The sequence below is a fragment of the Psittacula echo genome, assembly GCF_963264785.1.
Source record: "Psittacula echo genome assembly, chromosome: 4".
Classification (NCBI taxonomy): Eukaryota; Metazoa; Chordata; class Aves; order Psittaciformes; family Psittacidae; genus Psittacula; species Psittacula echo.
The window spans coordinates 118,402,493-118,417,497 of NC_137738.1; the positions used below are offsets into that span (position 1 = coordinate 118,402,493).

At 41.8% G+C, this 15,005-nt stretch overlaps 2 protein-coding genes across 4 annotated transcripts in view; one reads left to right on the top strand and one right to left on the bottom strand.

The window, feature by feature from the left end:
* Positions 1 to 1,329: 1,329 nt before the first annotated feature.
* PEX13 (peroxisomal biogenesis factor 13) lies at positions 1,330 to 9,529 on the bottom strand. Of its 3 annotated transcripts, none has more exons than XM_080615426.1 (4): positions 9,392 to 9,529; positions 5,730 to 6,427; positions 5,171 to 5,296; positions 1,330 to 4,668 (listed from the first exon to the last, which is right to left on the bottom strand). In XM_080615426.1, the coding sequence occupies exons 1-4, from the start codon at positions 9,460 to 9,462 to the stop codon at positions 4,373 to 4,375; spliced, it is 1,191 nt and encodes a 396-aa protein (XP_080471552.1). In that variant the 5' UTR covers positions 9,463 to 9,529; the 3' UTR covers positions 1,330 to 4,372. The 3 variants fall into 3 exon arrangements, with proteins under 3 accessions (XP_080471552.1, XP_080471553.1, XP_080471554.1); XM_080615427.1 differs by lacking the exon at positions 9,392 to 9,529 and adding an exon at positions 8,133 to 9,124; XM_080615428.1 differs by lacking the exon at positions 9,392 to 9,529 and adding an exon at positions 6,886 to 7,778.
* Positions 9,530 to 9,711: 182 nt separating this feature from the next.
* The window catches only part of PUS10 (pseudouridine synthase 10), a 31,919-nt gene continuing 26,625 nt past the window's right edge, over positions 9,712 to 15,005 (top strand). The window contains exons 1-3 of the mRNA XM_080616519.1: positions 9,712 to 9,821; positions 11,675 to 11,811; positions 13,354 to 13,620. Coding sequence (XP_080472645.1) covers positions 9,815 to 9,821; positions 11,675 to 11,811; positions 13,354 to 13,620 — 411 coding nt within the window. The 5' untranslated portion in view covers positions 9,712 to 9,814. The remainder of the gene's footprint in view (positions 9,822 to 11,674; positions 11,812 to 13,353; positions 13,621 to 15,005) is intronic.

Consider the following 15,005-nt stretch of genomic DNA (forward strand, 5'->3'; position numbering starts at 1 on the left):
AAAAAAACCAGTATCTCAGATTTTACTCATTTAATAGCCTAGAGACTATCCTTGTGCAGTTTCCCATAACTGAAAGGTAGTGCAACTACCTTCTTGCATTTAAAGCATTTCACTTCCAACACCAAAACCCCTGTAAAGGTACCCTTTGACAGCACAAATAATCTGTGTCATTTACTTGAGTCTTACAGTTTTGTGACTATTGTGAGATTCAGGGAACTTTAGAAACTCAAAGTAGCATTAAAAACTGTAGATAAGATCCAGGGGTGCCATTGACATCACACCTATGTTACTAGTTGTTGTGGTTTAAGCCCAGCCAGTAACTCAGAACCACACAGCCACTCGCTTACTTTCCCCTTCTTTCTTCCCCCTGCTGCTGGAGGTATGGGGAGGAGAATGGAAAGAATGTAACTCCCACAGGTTGAGATAAGAACAGCCCAGTAACTAAGGTACAACACAAACCCACTACTGCTACCATCAATAATAATAATGCTAAGGGAAATAAGAAGGGAAGAGAATACAACCCCTCACCACCCGCCGACCAATACCCAGCCTGACCTGAGCAGTGATCTAGCCCTTCTGGGTAACTGCCCCCAGTTTATATAGCGGGCATGACGTACTGTGGTATGGAATACCTCTCTGGCTAGTTTGGGTCAGGTGTCCTGTTTGCTTCCTCTTGGCTTCCCCTCCTCCCTGGCAGACCATGAGACTGAGAAAGTCCTTGGTCAGCATAAACATTACTGAGCAACAACTAAAAACACCAGTGTTATCAGCATTGTTCTCAGGCTGAAAGTCAAAAACACAGCACTGCACCAGCTACTATGAAGGAGAAAAATTACTGCTATAGCTGAACCCAGGACACTAGTTAAACTGGTTATACAGGTACATGCGTTTTCAAGGAGAGATTATCCAGCTACTTAAAGGCTGTGTTCGGTATGGCTACAGAATCCAGGAGACAGATTTATGATCCCAAACCTGCTTCAAATCCATTTGCAGAAGAGCCAATCACAAGACACAAGGAGGAAAAAAAAATAAAGGTTTCTCCTTACCTGTGAACACAGGCAATTACTACCTGTCATTACAGGCCAAAAATGTTTGCCAATCCCAACACATGGCCACATCTGCGTGGATAAAAAACCTGGAAGGGGGCTACTTCAAAACAGTTTACACTTCTTTTGGAAAAGGTTCATTGCAAACAGATCACATTTATAAGAAATTATTTCCTTTGTGTTTACCTCACTGGCAGATTTCACCAAGACCAATGAATAAGTCAGAACAATCTTTCTAGCTCAGATGCAGTTCAGTTCCACAGAAAGAAGAGGTTTGAGGCTGTGCAAAGAATGGTTTAAATTTATTATTCAGAAACTTGAACAAAGCTCTGAATGTGGGCATGCTCATGCTATGCTAGCACCCCAAAACCAGGCAAAACTGGCATCAGCTGATAGTACTCAAGCATAAAATGGTTGGTATATGGAACAGTATGAGTAAGATTAAATTAAAGCCTTACATAAAGAAATGCCATGGGTTTGTTACAGACTCCTAGGCCTGCTACAAGTACATAAGTAGTTTCAAAGAATAAAATACAGGTAACTTCATAGTACAGACCTCAAGGTAAGAGTCAATTGCCTAATGCAGAAGTTTAGCAATATTTCAAAAGCATCTCTCTTCAGATCTCCTTGTCTACATACTCCTGTTGCAGCCACACATGCTCCTTTTAGTCTTCTCACCTCTCTAAACTTGGGCAAGTCTCAAGCAGCCTGTTAGCCAGCCTCCCTTTTTCAACCAGCAGACCTTTAGATACTCTTTTTTCTGTAGCCTGACATACAGGCAGAAACATGAACAATGGAATTATAGGACTCACATTTTAACCCAATGTGAGTTTGGGCATTAAAAACATAAAAAATCAGAATCTTAAAGCGAAGTATATATTTTACTTCAATGGATTTTAATACCCTTCTGCAATCAGTACAATTAACTGTGAGTTAAATAACTTCATTTTCCCAGAGCCTTCATTTCCCATTAATAGCAAGACTGAAAGGATCAAAAACTCTTGTCAAGATTTAGCAGATATAGTTATGACAGTGACTGGTAGACTAAGTCAAACTATGATAAAGACAAGTCAGTTGAGTTATTAATAATCTATCTTCCTACTAAAAGAATTGTTTTCAAATTAATATTACCTGAAGTTGAAATTACACTCATCTTGATAAAAATGAGATTTAAAGATTCCAACAAACATGATACTGTCTTCTCAACTTGTTTTAAGCAGGGAAACAGAAGTTTACTTGAATGGATACTCTACAAAAACTTAGGGGTTTAATTATTCATTCATTTAAAAGACCTTTCCTCTTATTGACACTTGCACTGACACAAGAGAGGCCGAGAGTCCATTAATTAAATCTTGCCATAGTAAATTAGTTCCCTCCAGGAATACACACTGTAAGCAGAACTGTACACCTGAACCATCCCCTTTTTCCCCTCTAGGTATTTTACATTTCAGGATTGTTTGCTGGTTTTATTTCAACAACAAACTATTTTTATTTAAACAATACTTATTGAAATAAAAATATAGATAATGTTCTTCAATGCCCTGGTACGCAGGGAAATGTCTCAGGAACATATTCTGTTTTAAACCTAGCTTCAAGTTCCTCATTTGCCCTTTAACTACTCTTTCCTTTCGCTCTGCATTTGAGGATCTAACAATCTAGTAAAAAGGATTCTTCGCACCATCTCCCAATACCTGAGCACAATTGCTTAAATTCTTGCTGTAATTATTAACAGGCACTCAGAGATTACTTTAAAATCCAAGGTTGCAGCACAATATCTGTCTTTTCAGCCACTCTACCTTAATAAAACTGTGCTCACCCCAATTTTCCTTGTCAGAGTTTTGTCATGATGAAGAGAATTCTAAGAACTCAAGGCCAGTAAATGCAATTAAGGTATAAATACCGAAAGCTGTGCTACCACATAATGGGTGTTGAAGATCTCTGTAGAAACAGCCAAACTGAAACTACTGGATCAGTTAAGCAAAGGCACATGCCCTACTGCTCCTAATACTTTTAAGTAGCTTTAACATAAAAAAAGAAAAGCTATTTTAATGATTAAGACAAGCTTTACTTATTTTACCCATTGCTCTAACCTTCAGAAGCTCACGATGTTATCTACTACTAGGAGAAAAGTGTTAATTATTCTTGCTTTATTAGAAAAAAAAAAACCAGTGGTATTTCAAGACAGAATTCTCAAACACAAATATGAAGAAAATACTAAATACTGTGAGCAGTCTCAATGTTTTTATGGCTTTTGATAAACCAGAGCCCTCCACTCTTATGGGCAGTTGCAAAATCTACCACCTGAAAGGCAGCATAAAGAGTTAACTCCAAGACCTTGGCTAACTGAGACAAGTAAGCAAGAAATGTTACTTCTTCTTTACCACTCAAATTACCTTACACTTCACCCAACTCAATGGTTTCCTACTGCACTTAAAGGCAGGATAGATATTTTGACATGCATATAAAACCAATAAAGAACAGAAACAAGCTTAGATGAAGATGGCAGGTGACAGACTATTAATAGGCAGTTATCAGGTTCAACACAAAATGGCTGCGAGTGATACAGTTACTTTATCACAGAAAGAAATAACAATTACTGAGTGCACTGCAACACGCCTGGCTGCAGGATACCCTTTATTCTAATGTTCCTTTAATAAACAGAAGAGAATTGGTTAGAACTACTGCTGAAGCCTCACTGCTCTTCCTTTGTAAATGAAATTTATCCTCCCTTTTTCCAAAGTCCTATTTTAATAAGAACTAAGGTCTTTATGACAGAAGCCCTGCTTCTTACAAAAAAGCATGGAACACAAAATTTCTAATGATTCAGTTGTGTCTCTTGCAATTCTCCCTCCTTTCAGGGGGAAACAATGCACTATTACTATGTATGGTCCTCAGGATTCAGTTTTTGAGGGCACGCTACAGAAATCCATCTTCCCTTTGCGCCTCTATTGGAGAGGCCTCTTGTCAAGCTAACATTCCAATGAAGACTGAATGTTAATCTCCAGATTTCACCTACAGATTGTCTCCTTTACAAGAATAGGCCAGAAGTCTCTTTTCCTGTTTATTTGCTTTGTTATAAACGCTTCAATTTTCCCTGTCTCAAGATCTTCAGAGTTGTTGCCAGGTGGTTTGGGTAGAATCACTAATGTACAGCCTTAGGTGAGTCAAAAATAAATACTACTAATTTGAGCAATCATTCCTCCATCCCTTCACCAGTCAGTAGCAGCAGTAACTGGTACAGACCCATCAGTGTTCCACTACAATACAATTTTCAACAAACCTTACATTTTAATCAACAAAGCACTTGTTTTGTTGATGAAAGTGCATTAGAGTTCCTGCTTCTCTCCACTAACCACGGTGGAATCAGATGCAACAGGAACTTTATTACTTCCAGCAAAAACAGAATCAAAAGCAGCTTCCTGCTCCTCTAAAGTCACAGTAGCAGTGGATCCTCTAACTGATGTGCTGGGAAAGGCTTGCCGTTGCTCTGTAATCCTTTCCAGGTCCACTGTTTTCCTACCTCTTCTTTTGCCCAGGATTTTGATGTAATTAGCTGGCACAAGTCCTGTTGTTTGGCCATCATAACTAGCCAAAAGCCAACCACGGATTTTGGGTTGCTGTTCTGAAGAAGAAAATGCAAATGCAGAAAGTTACAAAACAATTCAAAACATACCGCAGTTGAGGCACAAATATACCAGAAGGTAGATGACACAAGAGCTCATCACAGAGAGAAAATAACTTTGTGATAAAAGGCGAATACAAATTACTGCACAATACCAGGATCTGCACTGGGGAGGTGAGCTAAAGACTACTGTGAAGTGCAGCTTGTTCTGAAATCAATGACACTGCTTTAGTGCAAATTCCTAGGGATTTTCATAGTTGTGCAGCATGGTGAGGAAAAGGTAACCACAAGGGTAACCACAAAGCACTCTCTGAGTAACTTCAAGCTGTGTTCTATCTTAAGATACTCAAGAAGTTTTATTACAGTGCAAATAATCATTTACAAGGAGGAAGAAATCAGTGCGGATGAGTTCAGTCAAACGAAGTGGTGGGGTTTAACATTTTCAGGCTCTAACAATATGACTTCGCATGTGATCAGAAAATAAACTCAATTTAAAGTTTACCTTTGGGTGCTAATTTTAGCATGTCACCAGCACGGAAAGAAATTTCTTCTTCTGAGAGAGCATTGAAGTCATATTCTGCTCTTCCAACTACATGATCATCTTCTCCGCTCGCCCAATTACTAGATACTGTTTCCAAAAAGAAATTAAAAGATTATCTGCTGTGAATTATAGTTTGGTATTTTTTTAGAAGGAAAATTAAGGAAACACTTTAACTTCCTTGCTAAAATGTTTCCAATGGAGAACTGACAGAAGTAACAAAGCATGATTTGTTGAGTCAATCCAACCAATACTTTCCCTCCCCTCTCCAACTGCTACATCTAGTGGAAAGGAAACAGAAAGGAACCATGACTCTGGAATCACACAAAAAAGCATACCATGAAACTACAGCCTAACTCAACAACAGGCTACTATTGGCTGTTACTTGCATCACATGCCTAAAATGTGTATTGTACCCCAGTATCTATTAACTTCTACTACTGTAGTACAAAATTAATCACTATGCACATGCTAACAAAAAGAACAGTATATGCCACATTTTGCTTGTGCTGCAGATCTTTACCTGTTTCTTCATCACTGTAGGTAGAAAGCAGCTTCCAAATGAGATAGGGACCTCCCATTATAACCGCAAAGAACAAGAAAATGGGCCAGGATTTTGCAGAGTTAGCCGCCTTGTCTTCTAGGCCAGCACGAGCCACAGTCCCCTCACTTTCAGCCCACAGATCCTCATTCTCAGAGCTCTTCCGCAGACCTAGTAATCTCTGAAGGCGTTGGTAGAGATACTTTATAGTTCTCACTAAAGCAAAAGCTGAAAACACCTTTGTGAAGTGTACTTTGAGGCGGGAGAAGTGATTGGCTACATCCAGCACAGCTCTGAAACTGTTGTATACAGCTGAAAAGGTAGCATCCATCATCATGCTGACCGAGGCAAAGGCATGCACAATACTTTCAATGGACTGAAATGCACCCCTGCTGCTTTCTTCAGCCTGCTGAACAAACCTGCTGGGAGGAATATCATCTGCACGAAAGCGGTTATAACCCAAACCACCATATCCGTAACTGTAAGGACTATAGCTTCCATAAAAAGAGGTTCCATATGAACCATAGCCTGGAGAAAAAGAACTACTATATGCTGGCCTGAAAGTGTTCAGACTACTGCTGCCCGTTTGCTGTGATGGTCTTGGCAAAATAGGTGGAGGTATTCGCGCAACTGTGGGTGGTCCAGGTCTGGTCAGCAGGTTGTCACCCAAGTCAGCAGACCTAAACAGATTCAGACAAACAAGATCAGTACTCAAAATAAGTTTAGAGTTTCCTTTCCTCCAGAGTTCTTGGCTAACTATATAAATATGAAGGTATATACACTTTATAACAATATAAATATTAAAGCATATAACAATCTAAATCTCAGTAGCACTAGGATAGCAAATCTGGGAGGCAAACACTAAGCACGTTGCACAATGTTTGTGGGAAGTAAAAATTCCAATCAGGAAATACAGGTCTTTAAGGAATAAAAAAAACAACATAAAATATTCAGTGTAAATGTTTAACCACAGCATATTTGAAATGCACACATGGAGAAACTTTCAGTCTATTTATTGTATTGACTAAGAAAGTATGAAATGTTATATCTAGATTCATCAAACCTCATGCTGTAACACCCAGGTAATTTTTCTGCACATAAAACCTTTTCATGTGCACTCCCAAGAATATTTACAAACCTTTCAATCTGAATTGAAAATTTCAATTGCATTTCCAATACTTGTTCTCAGCTCTTCTATACAATGAACCAGTGATGCAGCAGGAAAGAAGTTTGAGAGCTCCTTTGAATCACCCTTAGAGAAAAGGGTCGTGTGACCTAATTGAGGATCTCAGTAATTATACAACATATACAAGGGCTTTGGTTCCCCAGTTTTCCCCTCTCCCTAAACTATCTAATTACCTTTATGTAGCATGTCAAGGGATTGAATCTATTACTGTTAACTGTTGGCAGAAAGAGGTATTATGAGTCACTTAATTGTTTTTAATTTAGTAAACTTTTATCCCTTTCTATTTGTATATTGTTCTATCCCACAAGTTTAAGTAATTTTATATATGCTCTTCATAATAACACTGCAAGCACTAGACTGGTATTTGAATTCTGTCAACCAGCTGTCCAACTTCTGCTGCTTCACCAAAAAGCTAATTGCATATTATCATCCTAAAAGTCAAACATTTTTGTCATGTCCTATGTTTACTGCCTCATCCAATGACTTTCCACTTCTCTAGTCCATTGAATTCACAGGAAAATACCCCAACCAACCAAAACCAAAAAAACCCAGAAGAAAAGTCAAGTTTGAATTACTATGAAGCTGCTTCTTTCTGCATTGCCTTCAGTGTGAAGCACACTTGCTATTCTATATCTCTATAAGATAAGGAACACCTTCCTCTCAGCAAAACTTACAGGTTTCCACAGCAAAGAATAACATTTATATCTTTATACTGCTTGGGCTTTTTTCCCCATCATAGACTTTAACTCTGTTAACAGTTAAAAACAGAAGCAAAAGCAAATTATCATAACAGAAAACAGAGGTACTACAGCTTAAGTCACACCACATTCCCCTCCCCAATAGTTAACTTAGAACACCTCACTTTAAAGCTACTTGAATTGATTTAAAACGAGGTAGATAATCCCACCAAGAAAAACTAACTTCAAATTTCTTGCTCAACAAGCTTCAGCTTGCAGCGAAAGCAAAGTTGCTGCTGAGTGTTTAGTCTTGGGCCAACCTTTTGCCTGGTTTCAGCTCACTCTAATTGCAATCGCCAGCACCAAATAAAAAACCCAAGGTAAACAAGCTTTCCTTGATTTCTGATTAAAAAAGAGTTTACAAACGCTTTGCGTACAACATCCTTCCCATGAGCAGGGTGGATTTTCTGGAAGAGCTCAGATTCCTGGGTGAACACACTCGAGACAAACATATACACGCACCTTTTCCAACTCCTGAGGATGACACACAGCTTCTCCATTCCTACAGAGGCACACATGCTCACACAGCTGTACACTTCCCAGTAACGCACACCCACACTCTATCATAAATCACAGAATGGTTTGGATTGGAAAGAAACTTTAGATCAGTTCCAACCCCCTGCCACGGGCAGGGACACCTGCCACTAAAGCAGGTTGCTCCAAGCCCCTGTGTCCAACCTGGCCTTGAACACTGCCAGGGATGGGGCAGCCACAGCTTCTCTGGGCACCCTGTGCCAGTGCCTCACCACTCTCACAGGGAAGAACTTCTGCCTTAGATCCAATCTAAACTTCCCCTGTTTCAGTTTGAACCCATTACCCCTTGTCCTCTCACTACAGTCCCTGATGAAGAGTCCATCCCCAGCATCCTTGTAGCCCCACTTCAGACACTGGAAGCTGCTCTGAGGTCTCCACGCAGCCTTCTCTTCTCCAGGCTGAACAGCCCCAACTTTCTCAGCCTCTCTTCATACAGGAGGTGCTCCAGTCCCCTGATCATCCTCGTGGCCTCCTCTGGACTTGTTCCAACAGTTCCATGTCTTTTTTATGTTGAGGACACCAGAACTGCACACAATGCTCCAAGTGAGGTCTCACGAGAGCAGAGAGGCAGGATCACCTGCTTCGACCTGCTGGTCAGGCTCCTTTTGATGCAGCCCAGGATACGGTTGGTTTCTGGGCTGTGAGCGCACACTGGAGTCGGCTCAGGTTGAGTTTCTTGTCTACCAAAGCTCCTCAGCCCTTCTCCGCACAGCTGCTCTGGATCATTGCTCCCAATCTGTGGCTGTGCCTGCGATTACCCCGACCCAGGTGTAGCACCCCGCACTCGTACCAACTACCCACTCATGGCAACAATGAAGCTCTTCCTTCGCCACATTAAACACGCAGCTTCCTACACACACAAGCAGGGCTGGGCAGCAGCGCCCTGCTCCCCCTCCCTACCAAGAACCGGGATCCACCACAGACCCCTCCCCAGCGGGCACACAACGGGATAAGCGACCCCAAAACACCCCAACAGATCACTCCCTCTCCCCCGGAGCCGCTCAAACCGACCCCACCTCAAGCTCTGCCCAGCCGGAGGCCCAGTCCAGCTGAGCCCGACCTTTGAGCTCGCCTCAGGGCAGAAGGCCAAGGCGGGAGGCCCGAGGAGGGGAAGGCGCAGGCAGCCACCCTGAGGGGGGAACACCCAGCCCCGCCACAGGCCGCGGACACCCGGCGCACGCACTCACTGGAAGGCCGGCGCCACGGCTCCCGCCAGCCGCCGGTTCTCCCATGGCTTCGGCGGCGGCTGCGACGCCATCTCTGCCCGCCTGCGGGCCCCGCTCTACCCCCGGTCCGGCCCGGCCCGGCCCGGCCCGGCGCGCTCCTCCGCCCGCCCACTGCCAGGCGCGACGCGGGAGCGCCGAGCTATTCACCAGCCGCTGTTCCGTGGCAAGGCTTTCTCGCCACGCCGGCTCATCGATGCGCTCTGCCTTGCTTCTGCACAAGCCTGTGGCGCGACGGGGTAGGGGGGGCGAGGCCCCGCACGGAGCGAGGGGAGGCGTGAGGTGATCGCTGCTCCCCGGGAGCTGGGCGGAGCGGGGCGAGGGGGCGGCAGCCGCCTGGAGCCCATCTGCGGCGCCTCCGGCCTCCTGCGGGAGGGGAGCCCTGTGATGAGAGGTCCCCATTCACCCCCTTATCCCCTCGGTTCAGCCCGTGCGGGGGGGGCCTGTAACGGTTCTGACGGTCGGGGGCGCGCTCGTGGAGGTGGGGGGGTTATGGGGTCCCCTCACCGGGACCTGAGGTGCCGGGCCGGGAGCGGGGGTGCTGAGCTTTCCCTTCGCGCCGCTGGGCCGCTCAGGGCTGGCCTGGTCACGATCGCGACTAATGTCGCGATAGCGGGTGGGGGGCTGCGGGGTGGTTTGTGTCGGGTGTTGGCTGGGAAAGCGGATCAGTGGGCGCTGGTACCTGCTGTATCTGCCGGTCTGCGGGCGTTCATTGCCAGCATTAAACCCTTAGGAAAGGGAAGGTTTCTTACGGATCTTCTGTCCTTAATTTCTTGGTAGCGTGAAACATAGTTGTGTTAAACAATATTCAAGTCTTGTCAAGCGGAATCGAGCTAAGTTACCTAAAAGTATATATTTTGTCTTTTATAAAAGCAAGTTTGAGCTTTTCTAGATAGTCTTTGTTTTTTACAGCTTACCGTAAAGAATCCAAATCCAGGAGAAGCTAAATTAATTGAGTTATTAACTTTTCCCATGCTGTGAAGGTTTTCCGTGGCTATTTCAGCACAAGGCACTCCTGAGTGTGACAGAACATTAGAGGTGTAACAAGTTGTGGCTAGTGTGGAGGACACCAGTATATCCTGCCTCTACACCAGCTTTTGCAATACAAAAACACCAAACAGAGAGTCACATCAAGTGTTGCTCACAGGAGCTAAGCCCCTAAATGAAATGGGGTGGTTTGGCTGTCAGTAGGCATTGTGGAATTCCTTGGCAAAGGTTTTAGAAGCAAATCAATTTCAAAGAGACACTGAAGGATGGAAGGAAAGTGCTGTTCAGGTTTACCAACAGGCAAAGCATGTTAGGGCAGAGGAATCCCCCAAACCAGCAGTAACTGGAGGCAGAGAGCTCTTGGCAGAGGCACGTGTCCTGCGCACACAGAGCTTCCTGTGGCATCTGTTTATCCCTGCTTTGGATGACAGTAGACTAACTGATTCTTTGGTCTGAACAACTGTGGTTATCTTATTGCCTCATAACATTTCCTTGATACCCAGGAAGGGTGAGCACCTCACTGGGAATCTGTTTTTCAATAATTTTCAAGGTTCACGCATCTATCCCATTATTAAATTTTGGTCAAAGAAATGAATCTGTTCTAAATCTCTGGGCCAAGAGAATGACAGGAAGCCAAATTAGCCATCATCTTGTATGAAATAAAAGCATTATGAGATCTCTCACAAAAGTAGGAGTCCTATATTTGAGATGGGAAACAAGAATCTTTCAAAATTGAAGTGGCTGAAGGATAGAAAAGTCTTCCTTTGGCTTTGGGGCTTTGTATGACCACAGGTGGTGACATGTATTTGGGGCTTTTTTATTCCCTGTGATTTTAACATACTGATTCTTTAATTGCTGCAGTTTGGAAGGATTTTCCATTTTACATTTGTCTTAATATGTCTTAGCTCCACCTTCCTCCACCTTCCTTCTTCATTCAGTAACTAACACCATGTTATGTAATGCACGTTATTAAAGATAAAATCAATGGCAAAAGCTCAGCACACCTTTGTCAGAACTCTGACTTCAGGTTTTTATAGGAAGTATAGAAGCTTTTCCCTGAGTCAGTGGACTTTTTGGGTTGGTCTTCTAATTCTGTTGTGCCTTTGATTTAAGAGAAATAGGTATCCTAAACGTCCTCTAGAGTACACACAAAATGCAATGGTTCTAAATCTGGTGCAGCTAAGTGAGTCCTTTCATTGTTGAGTTGCTGAATTGTGTTTATTCAAGCTTTTTTATTCTCTTTTGTATTTTAAATTTTAGAATTCTCCAGCATGTCTTCGCTAACAGAAAAGGACAGACCAATTGTTCAGCTGTTACTGAATGCTGGCACTTGCCCACGGTGTATTTTAAGGTTCTGCAGCGTGGGATCACAGATGCTTTATAGACATCCATACAAGGTATGTTCTTTGTGTTTCTAATTAGAATGTGTGAACGTATGAATCCAGTGTTCTCTGTGCTACCTTGAAGGAGAAGCTGGTTGTATTCTTGGACTCTTTGCCTGAGAGGAAAACGCTTTGTAAAAAGACTTATGGAAAAGGACTTCTGCTATGCTGTGCAATTGTGAGGAATCAGAAGAATCATAGAATATAGTGATCGTTGTGGGTTAAATGTTAAGCTTGACTGTGAAAGTTGCTGTGTATTCCTCAAAACCACCAGAAAACAGGGCATGTGAGCTTTGGCACAGTGTGGCTCCATCATTTTTAAAGCAGAGCATGTATAACTCTTCCCTCTCTTCTTTTTCCTTTAAGGTAATAGGTAGTAGAGGTCATGTGGGCAGTGTAGCTGGTGGAAAGAAGGAACCATCTGCTGTAAACTTACCTGATAATTCCTTCTTCTTTCAGTAGAATTGGTAGGGGGTTGTAACTGAAAAATTATGAAGCACAGAATAGATCTTTTCAATCAGTTAAACACAGTGTTAGTAGGTGTCCTTTTTAGCTGACCTTAATGCTGAAATTCAGTGTTCTTCAAATTTTTCCTAGCTGTGCACAATCTTTCTTGCCTTTGTTCTTGTAGTCGGTACTCCTCAACTTAGTTTTGCCTCCTCCTCTATATTGGTTCCTTGAGACCTCTTATTGTAGGCCAAATAAGCATTTCCATCTACTTGGTCTAATCCCTTGTCTTTATGCTTCCATCTTCTCGTGTCTGTCTTGATTGTTTCACCCTTGGTCAAGTTTAGACTTCCTAGAATTCATTTTTAACATCTTTCTTCTTATCTCTTTCCATTTTCTGTCCATCTTTTGAGAAGTGTTCATTCTGTATGCCATTCTTCGTTCTTTTGCATCTGTACCTGCTTTTCCTCTAAGTTGTGACAAGACAATAAGGTGTCTTTGTTAGTGAAGACTTTTTAATAAATCTTTCTGAATTGTGTCTTGCTCTATCTCTCATCCTTCCTAAAATTCAGAGACACGCAGGTAATTCTTCTGTCTCCTCACCAGCACATACTTTAATTTTTGTAGGCTTCTCCCTTCATATGAAATTCTTCCTCTATGTATTTAATTTCACCTTCACCTGTACCTGTTCTCATTTTCTTCTCATACTGTGCTAGCCAACTCTTTTCCTATTCATCTGGGCTAATGGAGGTGGAGTAATCAAATTCTAACAATCTAAACGACAAAAAGGCAATAAACATCTATTTGCATTGAATAACAATGGGGCCCAAGATAAATACATTTCTGCAAGTGAGGTCTGTAAAATGTTTTCGCTCCTCTTGGGTAAAGAAATCTGTTCAGCAGAATTCAGTTTCTCTGAATAACATTTTGAGAGAAATACAGCTTGGAGCTTTTTAATTGTGTAGGTGTCTTTTGGTCTAAATTCAAAGTTATCAATTGCATACACTAAGGCTAAGCTAGAATGATTAGTACTGCCTTTTAGAATTGTGTTTGTATGTGCATTGAAGAAAAGAGACGAAAATAAGAATGTGATTCCTCTGTTTGTGTTAGGATTTGATGAAGGTTTTAAAAGAATTTCTGAAAAATAATCCAGAAAAAGAAGATACAGTTTGTTTTGATGTAGTTGATCCCCCATGTAAGAGAATCAGACTTGAACACCCCGAAGAAGGGCCCGAGGATCTGAACCACAATGGAGCACTCCAGCAGATTCCTCAGGTTAATGATGGAAATACTGCAGTGGAGAACTCGGCTGTGAAGGTTTGCAATGTGTGTTTGGGAATTCTTCAGGAGTTCTGTGAGGCTGACTTTGTTAAAAAGGTAAATACTTAGTCTTTCTGTGTACTTTTCCTGGAGCTTGTGTATGCTGGAGCATAAGGGATGGAGCTGGTGATTAAAAACACCACACAGTTAAGCAATTGAGAGACAGCAGAAAAGCATCTGAAATACCTATTTTGAATATTTGAAATGTAGATGGCATCATTCAGCTACATACTGCTCACTGACAGTGTTTGCACACCTCCTGTGCAGCTGGGAAAGAAACTGTTGGTGTGACCATATTTTACCCAGGGCTTATAATAATGTAACTTGTTAAAAAAAACAGCAGTGCGGTGCAATGGAATCACTGCTAGGAGCACATTTTCCTAAGGAAAGGACTAACAGATATGTGGTTACATGAATTTAGCAGATAATCTGAGGTTCAGCTGCTTAGATTACAAGGAAAACCACACTGTGAATGATGACCTCCCATCACTTGTTTTACATGAAGGGAAAATGAGGAGGCGTCAACTGCTTCAGCTTAACTACACGTTCCTAATACAGCACAAGTCTGTCTTTACAATGTGCTACTATTTAGAAAGCCACAGAGAAAGAAAATGTGTTGGTGATACAACAGATTTGTAGTTGGAGAAAATATGAGCTAGGAGAGAATGTGGGCATAATGAGTGTTGCAAATATCATCTTTGAGCAGTAAAATTGCTTATGTGACAAACTGAAATATCAGCTGGAAAAATCACACTTGTATTTATGTTTAACAATTTTAATAGAAAATAATTTGGTTTAATAGCATGAATGTATCTAACAAGGGGACTAAATGGAAAGTACAGTGTATAGTTTTTGTTGCTGCAGTGCATGATGTTTCTTTTTTGTTTGTATTGGTAGATTATATGTATTTTTACAGAATCCACTTCTAAGACTTACTTCAGAGTTAACTCCTGAGTAGCAGTAGAAAATCTGACAGCTTTTGCTAAGGCACCACAAAAAGTGATTATTTCATAAGGAAATTCCCTTATCTGAGATGTTGAATTCACCTTGAAAGCTCAGAATTCATATTTAGCATTCACTAAATCACTGATGTTTTAAAAGACTTCTCCATGTGTGTTTGAGCTTACTTCTGTTAGGGTCATTTAGTCATCAGCTCTTGCCACCCTGCTTTAAAATGTTTATTATCTGTTTGGGTTCTTACTTTATTTCCAGTGACAAACACCATTTTTTTACGATGAAGAAAGATTATGAATTAATCCTGCAGATAAGTGTTTGTTCTTGTCTTATCCCAGGATCTTAAACATTTGTTGTCATAGAATTGTATCTCTGCCATGAAGAAAGGCATTTCTGAGCCAGTTGTTTCAGCCTTTGGTCACTGTGGTGTAATTCACTGCATTAAGATTTTGGTATACAATCAGTCTTAGTCTTAAAATAGCAGATTT